This window comes from Sceloporus occidentalis, unplaced genomic scaffold (genome assembly GCF_023333645.1).
Source record: "Sceloporus occidentalis isolate IW3139 unplaced genomic scaffold, rSceOcc1.0.p SCAF_19, whole genome shotgun sequence".
Classification (NCBI taxonomy): Eukaryota; Metazoa; Chordata; class Lepidosauria; order Squamata; family Phrynosomatidae; genus Sceloporus; species Sceloporus occidentalis.
In genome coordinates, this window is record NW_028316999.1 from 11,069,098 (window position 1) to 11,086,802 (window position 17,705).

A 17,705-nucleotide genomic window follows, 5' to 3' on the forward strand; every position below is an offset into this window, starting at 1 on the left:
CCCCCCCCCCAGGTGTGAAGGGACATTTCGTATTTCACAAAATGTCATTTTCATTGATAAATTCCATTGCCTCTCGTATGTAGCCAGTAATTATGATCAAAAAACATTTTTGATCTAGGCTTTCGGGGTATTGCTATTGACAAATAGAGACGGCCATCATGACGATACTTCACTCCATGCCCACCGCCTCATGCCTTGTGTAACTTTTAGTGTGATGTCATAACACACATTTTACAGCACACCATGCCCCAAGCAAACAAAAAAGTGAAGTGTGGCAGAACTATGTATCGAACACTATACTCCTTTTGTGCAGCGCTACGGAATATGATGGCGCTATATAAAACCAATAATAATAATAATAATTGCATGCTTGAACAAAAGTAGGCTTTTTTGACCATCCTGTATACTGAGGAAATATTTGCCATAACATTGCGGCTGTTTTTTTGAAGCATATAGAATTGCAAACAATGTTACACAAATGGGTCCGAATTAGAGTTACTACCTAAAGGATTTGTTATAATCCTCTAGCGCTTTAGGCAGAAGTTACATAGAACATCTGAAATTCTTGCTGAAAAAGTTTCAATTGTTAAATCTGAGATGTCGCAAGAGCCGCTAGACTTATGGGTACATAAATTATACAGCCAAATAAATTCTCCGCGCGCCCACTTTGTTAGTTCTTTCTCTCCCTTGATTGCAGAAGTTGACACGTTTCATGCTTTGACATTTCAAAAGTGTGGACTCTCAAGAACAAGACATTAGCACATTGTCAGTTCTAAGATCCCTCTATAAATTATTCAAACAGGGCTTAAAGACGTGATTGTGTAGGACTACACATTATCTTTGGAAATAAAAGTTTGTGATTACATATTTACATCCACGTTCTTATCATTTGTAACGCTCCGTAGAGCCGTAAAGTACAGGAGCTTGGGACACTGCTTTATTTTGGTTGGTATAACACCAAATTCTGACCCTGGAAATCGTCGATCAAAGGATTTGTTTTTAATGCCGACAGTGTTCCCAAGTACCATTTAAGGCTGTTGTTTTTATGCCGTTGTAGAGAGTTGTTGATCTTTAAGGGGGGCCAGTTAACTCCTTTTGCTGTGAGACAGTTCGAAACATATTTCTCAGATTATTTGGCACACCCAGTGTGTACTACCCATCATGTCTAGGACACCATCGCCAAAAGTGCATAGAATGCCCATAAATATTACTGACAAAGGCTCAAGGCAGGGTGTAAATGTTGCTAAACATCCACCACACACACACACACACACACACACACACACACACACACACACACACACACACACACACACACACACACACACACACACACACACACACACACACACACACACACACACACACACCCTTCCCTTTGAGTCTCTTTTCCTATTAGGGATAGATTTAATTAAAATGAGTAGTTTAAGATCAGGAATGTATCTGCTCCTATTCTATAGAGCCTAAATATTAAGGGAACCAATTACAGTTCCTCACTGCCCCAATAAACCACCCCCTATATTAAAGTACTTTAAGAACCATTCTTCAAAGTGCATGTGCCTGTAGCGTTTGCCGCGTCAGCGCTGGAGATTACTGGTGGAAAGCGTATCATATTCAAGGAGATGTGGTTGGCCAAATGCACTTTATGCACAGAAAATACTGGGTAAAGGGGCAAATGCATATGGGGGGCTTCTACAGAATGCTGCTTTTGCAAAAACACTGGACATATAAATTGGGAAAGCTATTTAGGAAGCGTATGAACTTGTGACTAGGGTTTTGCTGTAGTGCTATCTTTCCAAAAAATTGTTAGCATGGCCACATTTTGCCATATTCTTAAAATATAAATAACAATGGCTTTTGTCACATATCGCTTTTGTTACATATCGACACTTACGGCTGTTTCTGCACCATTTGTGTTTCAGAGTCCCACTGAAAGTGGAGCAGGCAAACAATGCCCGAGATGCTTTGGCCAAAGCAGTGTACAGCCGATTGTTTGACCACGTGGTGAACCGGGTGAACCAGTGCTTTCCCTTCGAAACGTCCTCTTTTTTTATCGGCGTCTTAGACATAGCTGGATTTGGTAAGTAATCTCACTTTTCTTCTTCATCCACCATTGTTTGTATTTCTATCTCTCCATATTTTAATAAAGTAAATTGTATAGCGTGGGGACTTTTGTCGGAGTTTATGGTATGTCTACGTGTTCTTGCCACTACGGCTAATTGGAAAATGCGACTTCAATGCGTTCCTTATCTCCATCAGGGCCATAATACCTGTAAGGCAGTCTAGGCAAAAGCCTACCGTACCATGGTTTTATAGGGGGCCACACATATTTCTGCCCCGCACATGTAAAGTGCTGCCCCCCTGTAGTATGTGGGATGTTTGAACTCATGGAAGGGAAGCAAATACTCAGTAATACATCTCATACCAGCGTCATGTGAAAATTGTATGTGTCCTGGAAAACACGGTTGACATGGTAACCCTATAAAATGGGATATCTGCCAACATGTGTATATGTCCCATCCATTTTGGTTGCTTTTTCTTTATTTTCCGAATATTTTTTCCTACACCTTGGCTTTTATTTGAACTAAAGCAGTGGGTGGCAGCTGTCTTCGTGTTTAGAATGTAAACGCAGTCTTGTTTACGCCCACGGCTGTTTACTATTCGTTCATCTTTAGGTTGTGTTTACATTTATATGATATTATTAATCATAGTAACTATTTTTTGTCATTGAAAATGTAATTACAACAAAGGGTTGCAACATGCCCTTTACCGACAGGGCGCGACTAGGTTCACCGAGTATTCTGATCTCTGACAATTTGTTCGCCACCAGTACTTCAGTATAATATAGAGCCGAAAGACAACAACACCACATTATTTTTTGGAATTTGATGTCACAACTTGCTAATTGAAAAGCAATCAGTTTGACAGCTCCATCCCTAGACATTCATCTGCTCCTTGTAAATACATTTTCATGAGGGTGCATGTATATATTATTCAGCGCGTTTGAGAAACCTTTTCCAATTACAGTGTGGAAATATGCTAGCTGTACAGGTTAGAAGGATATTCATTGTCGATGACATAGAGCGGGAAGTGTGAAGTCCCTGGGTACATTGTATGCATCAGCCATGAGTGTAGTGGAGTTGTTCTGTGTGTCTCTAGAGCATTATCTGTGGACATCACCGTACAGTATAACGCATGTGCTACCTCCCGTGTGCATTACTATCTGCTCCTTATTATCATATCCTCTTTCCACATCACACTCATCCTTGTATTTGATGCCTCTCTTCTTTTGCCGTGCCCCACGGGATTAATGTTAACTCTTACCTGGCAGTGGGTATGCCTGCAGTGGGTATGCACACGGATATGTAAAGCTCTGTTGATAGATAAAGATCTGTAAGTCCTCTATCTAAATATCTATCTATCCTTCAGGGGGAGAGTCATAATGTAAAATCCCAGTATAGTTAAGTGGTGGCTAGCCAGAAATATGGCTTTTGTAGAATAAGACTTTACAAGCAGGTATTCCTGCTTAATGACATTAGTAAAGAAAGAACAATCATAAAACCTACTCTTGTACTGGATTGCAGTGTAAGATAAAAAAAAAAAAAAAAAAAATTAAACACCAACACAAATAGGCATCTCACAGAAGATTAGGGTTAAATTAATTTTAAAATGACCCCAGACACCAAAGCAAAATTGGAAGCTGTAGAATGAATGAAGCAATCGCAACATCACACCTAATGTGCCGTTCTAATGATTTTCTTAGAAGACGACCTATGGCCTCCTGCCCCGTACACTACATCACCTCTCTGTTGTTACTGTGCTGTGACCTTCCTATTGCCTGGGGAGAGAGGGACTCATTTCGTTAAGATTGATGCCCCTTGGCAGCACTGTAATGTCCCTTGTAAAACATATATATATATAAAAAAAAAAGGACGAAAATGAATCCCCTCACTTTTATTAACCCTTTGAGTGTCGCTGTAAGGGGTCAAGCATCACAAAACGACCGCTGGCTTTCGTACTGTCACATTTTCCACGCTGTAGGTTCACAAACGCATCAGACAAGATTTTTCTTCCAGGCTTCTTTCAGACAGTCTTCTGTATTAGCACAAGTAAGCTTAACTTTGTTTGACGCGTTCCCAAGTGGGCATCTTCATCATGGAGGCAATATATGTCTGTTCTTTTTTTTGTTGTTGTTGGGCATCTCAATGTACTTGTAGAATTAATCACAGTGTCAGCGGTTGCTTTACACCTTTATATGTATATCTTTGCATAGTAAAATAATGTTATACTGAAAGCTGACTCTTTTTCTTTCCCTTGTCTTGTTTCAGAATATTTTGAACACAACAGTTTTGAACAGTTTTGCATTAACTACTGTAATGAGAAGCTGCAGCAGTTCTTCAATGAACGGATCCTCAAGGAGGTATGAAGGAGATTCACCGCATATTACCTGTGGAACACAATAAGTCCTAACTAAAGCCCCAGGCGGCGTCCGTATAAATTTATTACTAGGACAGCTGCCTAACTTTGGGGATACACTAGTTTATTTATACACTGCTACGTTCCTCTGTGCCATCATGGGACACCTAAGGCATTCCAGCTGCTGTACCACTTCCCCGATGCATCGCTAACCTTTTATTAGCAGAGCACCATGAGAGCTGCAGTCTATAGCCCACATAGTGCTAGAGAAATCTATTCTCCTGTCACAGGCATCATTTGAGATTATTTCCGCTCTATATTTCTAGATCGTTCTACTTAATACCCTGTTTTTCCTTCTCCAGCCCATCTTTTCCTAGGCATATATCAATGTACGTAATGTCTCATCTTGTTTGACCCTCCTGCCCTTTTTTTTCTTTTTGGTTTCCCTTCATTCAATTTATTCCATAGGCAGTTACCAGGCTATCACTCCGCGCCTCCTCTGTCCTATCTTTAAGCTCATTAACTATTAGTTATTACAGTCCGCCACACATATGTCAAACCCCTTTCAGCTGGCAAATGGTGATATCTGTAATATGAAAATGACGTGTAGTGAATACAGATGATTTAATTCATGGTTCAGTCAGAAAATTCATTTGTAAGGACGGCGTTTGACCTCTCTTCTAGACATAGATTTTACCTTCTGACTTTTTTTTTTTGAGATCATTATCCTGCCATTTCATTTCCCTGGGTTATTTTCCACCTGAGGTGGAATTTTGGATGAGAGATTGAGAATTCTGATCCTCTCCTACAGCCCTGTCATTCTCAGCTTGCCAGAGCTGAAAATCACCAGCGAATTTATATTGCAAACCCTGTGCCATTCCTTAAACAGACAAAGGCTATCCAACGCTGCTTTACAATCATTTGTTTTTTCTACGCAGCGGTGAACAAAATGAATACCAGTTTTTTATGACGTTATTTGATCCAGAAAATTTAAACAAGTGGGAGGTTTCCGGTTTATTGTATATTATTGTATTATTCACTGTTTAATGTATATCCTTGCACGTGTTTACAATATTGATTGATGTAGCTTGAGAATGCGAGCTCTGTGTCCCAGATGTACAAATAACTGGTAGCCATTGAAGAACAGTCTCCTAATATCCCCGAACAGGCTAATACAGATGGATTTGCTCTTTCTATGGAGTGATCACTAATCAGTCTCCAACCCTACATATACCACGAGTAGTGAATGATTGTGAGAGCTGCTGTGAAAGTGTTTTGGGGGTCTTGAGGGGTATTTTAGGTATGAAGGCAAACATCCAAATACTTTATTAATGTACTGCTTTGATTGTTTTATTGAATTCCTCATGGTGATTTGTGGGAGAGTTGATAGATACTCAATGGAGTATGCCCATAGCTCGAGAGCTATTCAGTAGTAACAAGAACACTGCCGCCACCCTGGAAGCAACTTGTTGATGACCCTGGCTTTAGAGGTCTAGAACTCTTCTTTTTCCAGGCTCTCAATCCTTATGGTCTTTTCTTCCACAGCAGTATCTTACAGGTTTAATAATTGATGGTTCCTTAAAATATCAAGAAAAATAGAGATTGCTAATAATTTAAACCTCCAGGGCCCTCGGTTTTATTATTTGTATATATTTTACAATGCGTTCCAGAGCATAAGTCCAAGTCATATTTTTCCATGTGACCTGCGTAGGCTTAAGAAAGACTTGTGGACCGTTGCGCTTCTTCATTCAGTGCACAACTTCTCTTTAAAGCGAGGTGCTTCTGTTTGGTCGCAGTAACCCATTTGTGTAAAATGCATGAAGGCGTTCATATGTTATGGCTAATCAGTTCCTGCTGTGCCCTGTGTAAGCCATGCGCACCTTGCTCGGGAGCGATTGGACTTTTCACAATGCCTGGGAGCTCGCTGCAGACACAAATCCATCTAGACAGGAACCATCGGCGGTAAAGAATCAAAACAAGCTGTTCTGTGACCGTTCGGCTCAGGGCCATGAATGATACTTTAATTATTAAAACGACAGTGCATGAGGAATAAGATTTCAGGATGTATATACTTTCATTTCCGATAGTCACACCTGCTTTAAGAACTTGACTTGGTTCTTGGTGCTATTCCATTCAGGCAAAATGTTAATTGCACTCCTTAATATTCGAAACGAATACAGTTTAGCAGATCTGCCATTATATTTGTTTATTCTGAAAGTTTAATCCAGTAAGAACAACAGCGAACCTTTAAAAAAAAAAAAAAATAAAGCCTGGTTTTGAGTTACACGACAATTAAGTGTTCCCATGTAAGATTATGGATTGAGCAGCATTTTGCATGAGTAACACATTATTTCTGGGGAAATATTTGGCACCCAAAGTGAGAATAATGGAGAACTGAGTTGACAATACAATTGTAGAATGTAATTTACTTGATGTTGGCCACTGACAATAAAAATTTTAGAACACCGATGCAGAATTTGATGGCGCTATATAGAACACAGAGACAGAATTTGCCCATACCCTACATGCTTACCAAATGGTCTTTTTAAAGTTGTTTACAATAGTCAAATTTGTCAATAATACGGTTTGCTTTTTTTCTAACGAAATAATTATTGCAAAGGAACTGTAGTTCTCATCCTACAGTTGCTTGGCATTATGAATTTTATTATCTATAGGACTTAACAGGCCTGAAAATGTTCAAAAATACATGTAACCAATACGCTTTGTTCCACCAAATATTATATCTATGGCATTTTTTCAGTTTATGATTATATGTATATTATATGTAGGCGATTTTTGAAGATATCCTCCTTTTAGCTTGCAAGCGCTCTCTCGTTCCCAAGTGGCTTATGTTGGGTGGTTGAAAATAGACGATAAAACCAACGCCGCCTTTAATACTGAGATTTCGACATTTCTGAATGTGACGTTCATATTGCCGGCATTAAACTTCGTTTCTTTTATCCTTCCGATATTAAACATATGTTCTCTTCCATTTGGAATACGCATTTTCCCCCACTAAACTCGATTAGGGATATCCACAGTGTTGATTTCTGTCAGCGGCAAATGTCTTTTCGAGACTACATCAGAAAATAAAGAAGGTTTGAGACGTTTAAAAATAATATGCCGCCGCAGACATTGATTTCGTGCAAAATGTGCTCGGTAAACATTCTGTTCTCTTTATGTAAGAACACTAAAGCAGGCTTTCTTCAGAGGAAGGAGGGGAATTATTTTACACAGTGATTCGTGAGTCGGAACAACAATCCGGCTTCACCTTATGCGCGCCGCAGAGATATGTGCTGGCATCGGATCAGCAAAAAGGCATTTTATTAGGCATAACCCGTGCTAATTAAAAAATGGCTAAACATAAAGAGGAATTCAATCAGGAACAAAAAAAACGAGGAACTATAAAATGCTATCTTGTTTAAAGCGGTGAGCGGATAATAATGTGTAGACATTAAAGGCTGAAGCATTATACATTTTTCTCTAGTTTGGGAAGCTTAGGTTTTTTCTTTCTAGTTGAAATGTGTTGTTATAACTAAATATGTTATTAGAGACATCGTTCCTAGTATCGTTGCATGCTCGGACCCTTCCCAGAAACAATTCTTTAATCAAGCAAAATGTTGCCTTATTAATTTTTTTTTTTTGTTCCTGGGAACCCTTAATTGTCATGTGACACAAACGCAGGTAGTGATAGGTTGTTGCCGTAGACTTTGAAAAAGCTTCTTAAAGTATGTTGTTTTTATGTGATTAAACCTGCAGCAAAAAGAATAAAATGACCGACCTGCTTGCACATATTTGCTGATTTTTGTTTTTCTCTTTTTATATTACCGTATTTTTTTTTTTAATTTTGTGTTAGTAGTAGTATTATTATTATTGTAGTAAACCCAACAATTAATGCTTTTATATAGATACTGTATGATGAAGGGGGCAGCAAGGTAATTAAGGCCGGCTACTGTATGATGAAGGGGGAAGCAAAGTAATTAAGAACGGTAATACATGTCCCCCTCAATAGAAATGGAATAACTATATAGTGTATTTGAACAGTGTAACTGCGACCGCGCATGAATCAAGTATTGAACATGAAATCATGTTGCCGCTGTGTTGGCTGCGTTTCGTGCATGCCTGTTGAGGACAAGCCAAATAATATGCTTTGCCAGTTCTCTCCCTGTAATTATAAGCAGGAGAGCACATTTTGGGGTTTGTTGTGTACATAGCAACGTGACTATGGAACCTGTGAACTAGCTTGTTTCCTTCCATCTGGCGTATAACCATCCTTAACTTCATCGCTTTTACCGGATCATACACTTCACAGTTCCATACGCTAAATAAACTCATATAATAGTGTTTACAGATTACAATAAACAATATTCTCTCTCTCTCTCTCTCTCTCTCTCTCTCTCTCTCTCCCCCTCCCCCTCTCTCTCTCCCTCCTCCTCCCCCCTCTCTCTCTCTCTCTCTCTCTCTCTCCCTCCTCCCCCCTCTCTCTCTCTCTCTCTCTCCCTCCTCCTCCCCCCCTCTCTCTCTCCCTCCTCCCCCCTCCCTCTCTCTCTCTCTCTCTCTCTTCCCTCTCTCTCTCTTCCCTCTCTCTCTCTTCCCTCCCTCTCTCTTCCCTCCCTCTCTCTTCCCTCCCTCTCTCTTCCCTCCCTCTCTCTTCCCTCCCTCTCTCTTCCCTCCCTCTCTCTTCCCTCCCTCTCTTTTCCCTCCCTCCCGGCAAAGGTCCTCTAATCAGGATCTACATGATTATCCCTCCCCATTGTAGTCTTTCAGCTTGAAGAACTGTGTTTTCATTATTTGATGACTAGTTAATTATTAATAATTATACAAGTTTAGTGCGGTTCGGACAAAGAATAGTACTTTTTAGCCATAAAACAGACTTTTTACCATGTAACGATCCAGCTCAACCTGTTCTTCCGGTGTATCTGTATGTATTAGAATATTTGAGCAACCGGTTCTCCGTGCTTAAACCTATTTTTGACTTGTGAAAGCTTTTTTAAAATGCCATTTTTGTAGAGCACCCATTTATAATGTTCTGTTTCTTCATCCCAAATCTGTTTGTACGCAACGTTTAATCAAATAAACCAGGAGCCTTATTTGTCAAAATGAAAGCAAACGGGCCATTGCTTGTCCAGCAGCAGCGTTATATTGAAATTATATGATAAATTGAAAACAATAATAAAAAGTGAAACAAAACCTACACTGTTTGGCACAGGATTGTTTTAACCCCAAATAAAGGATTACGATGCACTAGCCAACCTGTATTTTATTTCTGCAATAAATGTTAATTGCAATACATAAGAACCCTTATAAGAGGTGGCATTTGGTTTACTAGTTAGGAGAAGTCTGCCCAGAGAATGGCCATAACTCAGTAGCAGAATTTTATATCCCACCTATAAAGGGCTTTTCAACGAATTCTGCATCGTGTTGCTGCCTCTTGGTTTTGCCACACCATATGACATCATGATAATATATAATAATAATATATATTTCCAGGATTTATTATTTACACATGTTTACCTTGTGTAAGTTATTAAGTGCATGGTCTAACCTAAAGATATAGAAGAACAGAATTATATATTGATTTATATTATTGTGCTTTGAGAAATGTAGCTCTTTAAATGGAAGGTTGCGAGTACAGAGAGATTCTTACTGAATTCTGCTAGAGAATTGCTAAATATTTTTTTCCTCCTTTATTTCATAGGAACAAGAACTATATCAGAAAGAAGGTCTTGGTGTAAATGAAGTCCATTATGTGGACAATCAGGACTGTATAGGTATGTCATCTCAATCGTCGGTTTTGTCTAAATATCTTTTATAATTCCATACCGTCCATAAATTGTGGGAAAACCTAAACTGCTTTAAAATTCTCTTTTTTATTATTATTTTTTTTTTTAATCTAATCTCCATTTAAATGTTCTTCTCCTTATCCATATTTCTTGGATGTGCTTGAGGAGCTATTAGCATATTGAAAAGAAACCTATTCCTAATTTAGAAGAGTTTAGCACACTGGAATGGTTAAAATGCTGCCGTGGTTTTAATTTCCTCTCTGTGTTCCTGAGACAGATGTGCAATTCTCTTTCCAAAGATAATTATATGGCGGAGGAATCCTTAGCATCTCAACAATGTTCCTTTAGCATTGATAATGTATGCTGCATAGTGCCCTACCGTGTATGTGTGTGCGTACCCATACGAGACTGGACAAATTTGGGTGTAATTTAAAAGCCAGACAGAGAATCTTTGGAGAAAGCTTAAATACCAATATACAAATAGTTGGCACTAAACTAAACAGCACTAAAATTTTAGGAGCAACAGAATCGTTATAGTAGAAATGTCTCTGGGAAGTTAATGGGGGATTCTGTTGTGAAGTTTATAGCATCTCATTAACCATGCTAGGCACATTTTCAGTTCGGATACCAATTTCTAAAGTTTTCTAGAGTCGCCTTAACTTTTGTCACTGGTTGTTTCTTTGTGTGGGAGGGGGAAAGATGGCCGATTGTTGGAATATTTGAGGGCAGGTAAGAGGGTGAAGGGAGGTAGGGTTTTGCTTCAGGTACGGTTCTGATGGGCCGCTCGCAAAATAGTTTCCTTTCTCTTGAGAGTTTTACTTGCAATTCATACAGACGCTCCGGAATGCAGAACAGTAAGAAACATAGGCTGTATTTAAGATCCTTTAGTGGATCCTTTCTGTAATCTTTTTTACACAAGTTCCACTGTTCCACTGTGGGTCACTATATATTAGTGGTTTATGATGGTCACCCCCACTCCTGCTGCTCTCCTACTTTGGCCAAACCATGACTAAATGTACCCTCTCTCTCTTACAGTACATGCGATGAAAATATTCTGTAAACAGGAACATATGCTTTGCAACCGTGCAAGTTGCAGATTCTATTTCAATCAGAAACATATTGAATTAAACTAGAAGTTGTATGGGTTTTATCCATTCCTTTTAGATATAATTGAAGCAAAGCTAGTGGGTATCCTTGACATTTTGGATGAAGAGAACAGGCTCCCACAGCCAAGTGACCAGCACTTCACCGCTGCGGTGCATCAGAAACACAAAGACCATTTCCGTCTCACTGTAAGTAACACCGTTATAGCTGGTTAGGGAACGGAGCGTGTGCCGGGATGGGGAATTGTATGCCTTCTGACACCGTCCATCATGTCTAGTGTTTTTGCGTCTCGCTTGTTCCCCGCTAGCCTCTGTCTGCCCAGCAGGGTGTTTATTTGGGAAGCAGTAGCAAAGCTTCTGTTCTCTACCTCATCAAAGCTCCTAGCACCATAGCTTGTCTCACACCACAGCAAACTTTTGGTTCCAATCATGAGCCCAGTCGCAAAGGAAATGTGCACTGGGAGACTGTAAGAGCCATCTCCTAAAATCATGGAGATTTCAAAGGGTATACAGTTTTGTGTTTCTCCTTTTGAGAAATTCTTCAATGAACGTCACAAACTACATATGTTTTCACCCTTTACTTCCTCTCATAATGTTTGGGATTCCAAAATGTACATCGTTAAGTTTAATAACAATGGGGTAGTAGAAGCATTATTAAACACTCATCTACAGACACCAGACAAACCAGAAGGCTTGTTTTTTCCCTCAGAAATCTCATGGTGCTGCCACAACCACAAGGGATTCTGGGTAGGCGCATGCAAATAAGGTTATTAATTATCACCTTTGCCTCTATATCCACTTTATACACGGAAGGGTTTTCCATCTCCTTTACCCACAATGGGTATACAAATTGTACACAATTGAATACAAATTGTAAATAACTCTGGTAAACAGCTATCTACTTATATTTGTGGTAATATAACTGCTTATTGGTTCTTAATTCCTTATTTATGCATTATTATTTTTTAAAAATATAAGGGAAAAAAATAATTGAAGCTAAAGTAAGATATGTAATCCATAGGGGGGGGGCTAATTAAAAAAAGGTTTGCAATAGGTAATAGTTTATATTTACAAATCATTCGTAGAATTCTTTTCTTACATTGGAAGCAAATTTGATCAAATACTTATTTAAAAGTTAAAGTCTATATGTCTGCGACTTAAAGAGTAAATTCAGATTCAAGTGTGTGCCTCCTTCTTATCTTTACATAACAAATAAAGTCCCTGATGTTGGCGTCGATAAAGGATAATTGGACTGCTGCCGTACAGGATGCTGTGTTTAGGAGAGGGTTTCTTCAGTAATGAAATATTTTTTTTCTGATTGTGCATCCAGGAGAAGCCTTTTTGATACTAATCTTTAATTCCGAGCAGCAAGAGACTGAGCTCTTCTGAACTTCATTTCTACACAAACACATATTTTTGCGCTATGGAGAAGTTGCATTTTACAGTCTGATCACTAACCCGGTTTGATGGAAGGCTTTTCCTATCCACTTTCTTGGAATAGGTTTATTATATGATGATAGAGAAGGTGCTATTGTTATTAATTGATACTGTGCAGTCAAGGCAGGTCTAATAGTTTTTGTAGGTTGTGCCTGATCTCTCCTAGAAATACAATATATAGTTAGGCTTATGATCTTGACCAAAGTGTACAGCATTTAATGACCTATATTAACGGCATAAGCAGATAACTGGACCGTAAGGTATTAAGATATTTAATGCATACTGCTTGACATGGCAAAGAAATCACAAAACACAGGGATGGGATAAACCCACGGGAATAAGAAGAGAGTCTGCTTTAAGCCTGAGTTCACCACTTAAGTTCAATTCTTGTTTGGAAAGTTATTTGCCTCTTTTACTTGCCAGTTGCACTCCTTTTTCCATACACTAATTTGAACACATTCCCATTGCAGATTCCCAGAAAGTCCAAGCTTACAGTTCACAGGAACATCCGAGATGACGAGGGCTTCATCGTCAGGCATTTTGCCGGAGCTGTGTGCTATGAAACCGTAAGATGTGTTTGGCTACTTCTTGATCTTTGCAATAAAGTACCTTTTCGTTGTATGCAGTGATATAGAATTATTACTTTAAAAAAAAATATCCGGTAAATGAATTAATAAAAATATAATAAACAGTCAGTGTACGACTAACCATTTTGAAGACAATCCAATGAACTTCTCAAAGGATGACTGCTATATATGCATTCAGGGATTTCAGCTTGTGTGTGCCGTGTTAATACATTTCCCCTGTACAGCAAACCGTCCGTGGTTGAATAGCTTATGTTCCATTGAAGACATGCCTCAGGCACAGAAAGAATGACTTAATTTGAGCATAGCCATAATTGATATCGAACAATAAATTCTACTCACAATGTGCCTTTTTGCTGTACCTGAATTTAATAGAGCCTTGTCACCAACACATCTTTGGCATTCTTAAATGTTTTAAAACTACCAACATCGGCTTCTGTTCTGGGTCATTGTCTTCTTTAAAAGGTACCCGCTATTTGGTTTTAAAGCTGAGGGCCGTGACCACAAAAGAGGGCAAATAATGTAATGGGGAGATAACATTATATCTAAGTTGAGATCGTTGCTCCCATTGGATAAACAGGACATTTGTTTCTTATAAAAATGTATTAAAAAAAACAACAAAACTGCCAATATATTACATGGGTTTATTACGTATACTGAAGTGTAAAGTGTGAACTGTTTGTGACAGATCCGCTTTACAATGTCATTGCTTTATCCCCTCTTTTTTCCTAATGTGCTTTTATTACCAAAATTAGTTTGCATGGACTGCTAGCATTGCAGCTGCCGGGAATCTAAATATGTTGTCTATAGTTAGGCACAGAACAAAAGCTTTGGGTGTGTTACGATTCTTATCACGTCCCAGACTTGAGTGTATCCAGACAAGACCAATGTATTCATCTGATGAGTACAGTCGCTAGACATGTTTTCATGGCTGAAGGATTCACACTTTTTTTTTAATGTTTTTTTTTTTCTTTTTTTCAATAGCTCTTTATTTCAAAAAGAGAAAATAATACAAAATATAACATCAAAAGATCAGAATCTACAAATATCTAACAATATAATTCGGTGTATATTACATGAATCTAAAACATAGAACATTCACTATGTTCTAAGTAGCCGACAGTAGTGGAACCCGGTGTGGTCATCAGCTGCTGTATTCCATCTTTAAGGGTTTTTAATGTGTTGCTTCCTTGTGCATCCCATTGTTGTAAAGAGTGTTTAATTTAGTATTTGTGGCCTTTCTGGTAACTTGAAAGTGTCTCACCATTCTCATCTAACCTCTATCATCAATGAGCACTTTCAGCCCAAACATCCATCCTATCAAAACAGTAGTAGTGTGTGAAATCCCAGGAGATAAACTGTCTCCGAGATGTTACAACCACCACATCTGGCATCAAAAGTCATACCATGGCCAAAGCCATTAATAACATGCATCTCTGATGTTTTGTAGAACAAGAACCAAACCTCTTGAGCACATCCACATGCTTTAAACATTGAGTTGCAATCCCATGGTTTTATATTTGGCTATTTGTTTTAACAAGCAGTGGTCCTTAATGAAGTTGCCACTGAGTGAATATATCTAAAAAATAATTGAGGCAATTAGCGTTTCTAATCCAACCTTCCCAGTGTCACTAAATCTATCCATACTCTGTTTAGATTAAGTCTACTGTTAGGATGCATTTACTATTTCATGTTGGTTAGCACTGCTATTGTTATTATATGCTGCAATCTTTTGTAAAAGTAAAACAAGCATAACGTGAATTTCCAATGCCCTATCGTTTTTACGTTTCAATTAATCATAAACAACCAAGAATATTGTGTGATTCTTTTTTTCTTTCTCAGACACAATTTGTGGAGAAAAATAATGATGCACTACATATGTCGCTTCAATCTCTTATATGTGAATCCAAGGATAAGTTTGTAGGCGAATTATTTGAATCTGCCAATAACAATAAAGAATCCAAACAGAAAACAGGAAAACTTAGTTTCATCAGCGTTGGCAACAAGTTCAAGGTACAGTATCCCCAACACTGCGAAACAAACTATTTTCTACAGTTATCTTTTAGTAGCCTTAAGACTCCAACCAGCATTTCACTCAAGTATCAACAATGAGGGTTGCATGTTGATAGAAAAAAAATAAAAAATAAAAAAAAAAAATATATATATATATGCAAATATATTTTTAATCCAGATAATTATATGCCCTTTGTTTGCCTGACGGTGGAGAAAAACAACAGAGTCTTTGAGTACGGAAGACTTATGGTCTGTCACAACTGACCTATAAGGATATGCATGTTGCGACATTAAGCAAATGTATACGATATCGTGCATGAGCTCACATATTGTTTTTTTAGGCCTTCATTTATATAAGGCCTTCAAACCTGCCAGCATAGCTGGTATTTAGAAGAACAGCAGGAATTTGTCCAAGAGAGCACTCTCTTATAAAACAAAAGAAACAGCAATTAGTAGACGTGTGAAAAGGGGCCAAAAAACTATTTTTCCGACATCTTTTTTTCTTTTTTCTCTTCTCTCTTCTCTCCATCTTCTATCTTCAATCTGCTATCTTCAGCCACATCTCTGTGGACATAACCTGCTTGTGGTGACGTCCTCTCCCCTATCCTCCAATGGAGGGTGAGGACATCACCTAGAGTTCAAGTCAGGACAAAATGATGGTGCTTTAGGTGGTGTCCTCTACAACTATTGGAGGCACAAACAAAGATTGCATATTGAGGACAGAAGAGACAGAAGTGTAGAAGACGAAGAGAGAAGAAAAGATGTAAAAGTGGTTGGAAGGGGTTGGGAAACATTTAGAGAGAGTGAATAAGAGTGTGACAGTGTTAAAGATTTTAGAAGCATAGATGTTGCTCTCATATATTGACGACAAATAGGTTAACAATAAATGTACAACTGAAATTAGGAGGTTATTGTTTTTTTCCTGAGGTTCTTAACTGGTTCCCATTAATAGCCTTCCATAACAGTGGACAGAGATAACTTTTTAAGCTTTAATAAACAATTAAGTGCCATCCTACTCCATACATCATACTTTTAAAAGCATCTGTTTTTCATTCTGCAATCTATGTATCGTAGCATGTATTTAGTGTTAAAAGTAGCTGTGCATAATATACAATCTGATTTCATTTGTCATTTCATATAAATGTTGTGATTCAGAGACAGCCTAGTGCTGTGGCAGACCAAAATCAAGTCATAAGACACAGCGGGTATTTTTTAGCTTGTCTCTGCAATTTGGAAAGTGTGATTTAGTGCCTTCGGCTTCACTCTGGGACTGCTGGTGTGACCCAGAATGAGCATATGTTAGTTTGTTTTTTTTATTGTATTTTGTATTTTTAACAAAACTTTTAAGTAAGTTGAAAAAAATGGATGCCATTTTTCCATTTAGTGTTTTTTTTATGCTTCCTTTACAGACAATAGTTATAAATACAGCTATTCATCACTTGGATAGTGAGTAGCAAAATATGTATTGCACATAAATGCATATGTTTAAATGTAGCTTTTGTGATTCTCTTGTACTGACTGCACTTACATGATATACGCAAACCATGCACTGCTGATGTTTAATGCATGTGTCCGTCACCATGCTGCATGGATATCTGCTGCATTGCATGGAACTCATTCATACAGAAATGTTTATTAGGTTTTCATTCTCTTTCTTTACAGACTCAGTTAAACTTACTACTTGAAAAACTTCGCAGCACTGTAAGTAAATTATGCCTGCATACGTATTCCAATGTCTAATGCATTTGTTACCTTCTAGCTGGGTTTGCATTGACAGGGAATGCCGTTATTACCAACATTCACTTTTTAATGCATGTACGTAGTAACAACTGGGACAGTTTGTAGCGTTCAGATTTTGTCACTGCAAATGACTCTGGAGTATTTGGCTCCTACTTAATGACCTGTTGCATTTTACATATTGGCAAGCAAGCAAAATACTTTCTTCAGGAACTATTGTAGTTTACATACTGGCAGGCAAGCAAAATACCTTCTTCAGGAACTATTGTAGTTTACATACTGGCAGGCAAGCAAAATACCTTCTTCAGGAACTATTGTAGTTTACATATTGGCAGGCAAGCAAAATACCTTCTTCAGGAACTGTTGTATTTTACAAATTGGCAGGCAAGCAAAATACCTTCAGGATTTTTTTTTTATTTTTTTTTACAAATTGGCAGGCAAGCAAAATACCTTCTTCACGCCAACTTATATTTTGCATATGAGCAAGCCTAATAAAATATATTTATGCGAATATGTCTAGAAACAATTCTGTGCGTACCAAGCAAAAAGACAATTTAGATGAAAACAGCTTCATTGTGTAAGGGGTGCGCAGCCCTTTCATGCTGCAGCCGTTTTCATCCAATTGGACTTAT

The 17,705-nt window shown here is 38.2% G+C and overlaps 1 protein-coding gene across 4 annotated transcripts in view; it reads left to right on the forward strand.

Annotated features, from left to right (window-relative positions):
* Positions 1-17,705, forward strand: part of LOC149302396 (unconventional myosin-VI-like) — an 89,738-nt gene that overhangs the window by 32,146 nt on the left and 39,887 nt on the right. For all 4 annotated transcript variants that reach the window (XM_089482482.1, XM_089482483.1, XM_089482484.1 and 1 more), the window contains exons 12-18: positions 1,923-2,080; positions 4,329-4,420; positions 10,115-10,187; positions 11,364-11,491; positions 13,210-13,305; positions 15,166-15,336; positions 16,999-17,037. In XM_089482482.1, the coding sequence (XP_089338608.1) occupies positions 1,923-2,080; positions 4,329-4,420; positions 10,115-10,187; positions 11,364-11,491; positions 13,210-13,305; positions 15,166-15,336; positions 16,999-17,037 (757 nt within the window). The remainder of the gene's footprint in view (positions 1-1,922; positions 2,081-4,328; positions 4,421-10,114; positions 10,188-11,363; positions 11,492-13,209; positions 13,306-15,165; positions 15,337-16,998; positions 17,038-17,705) is intronic.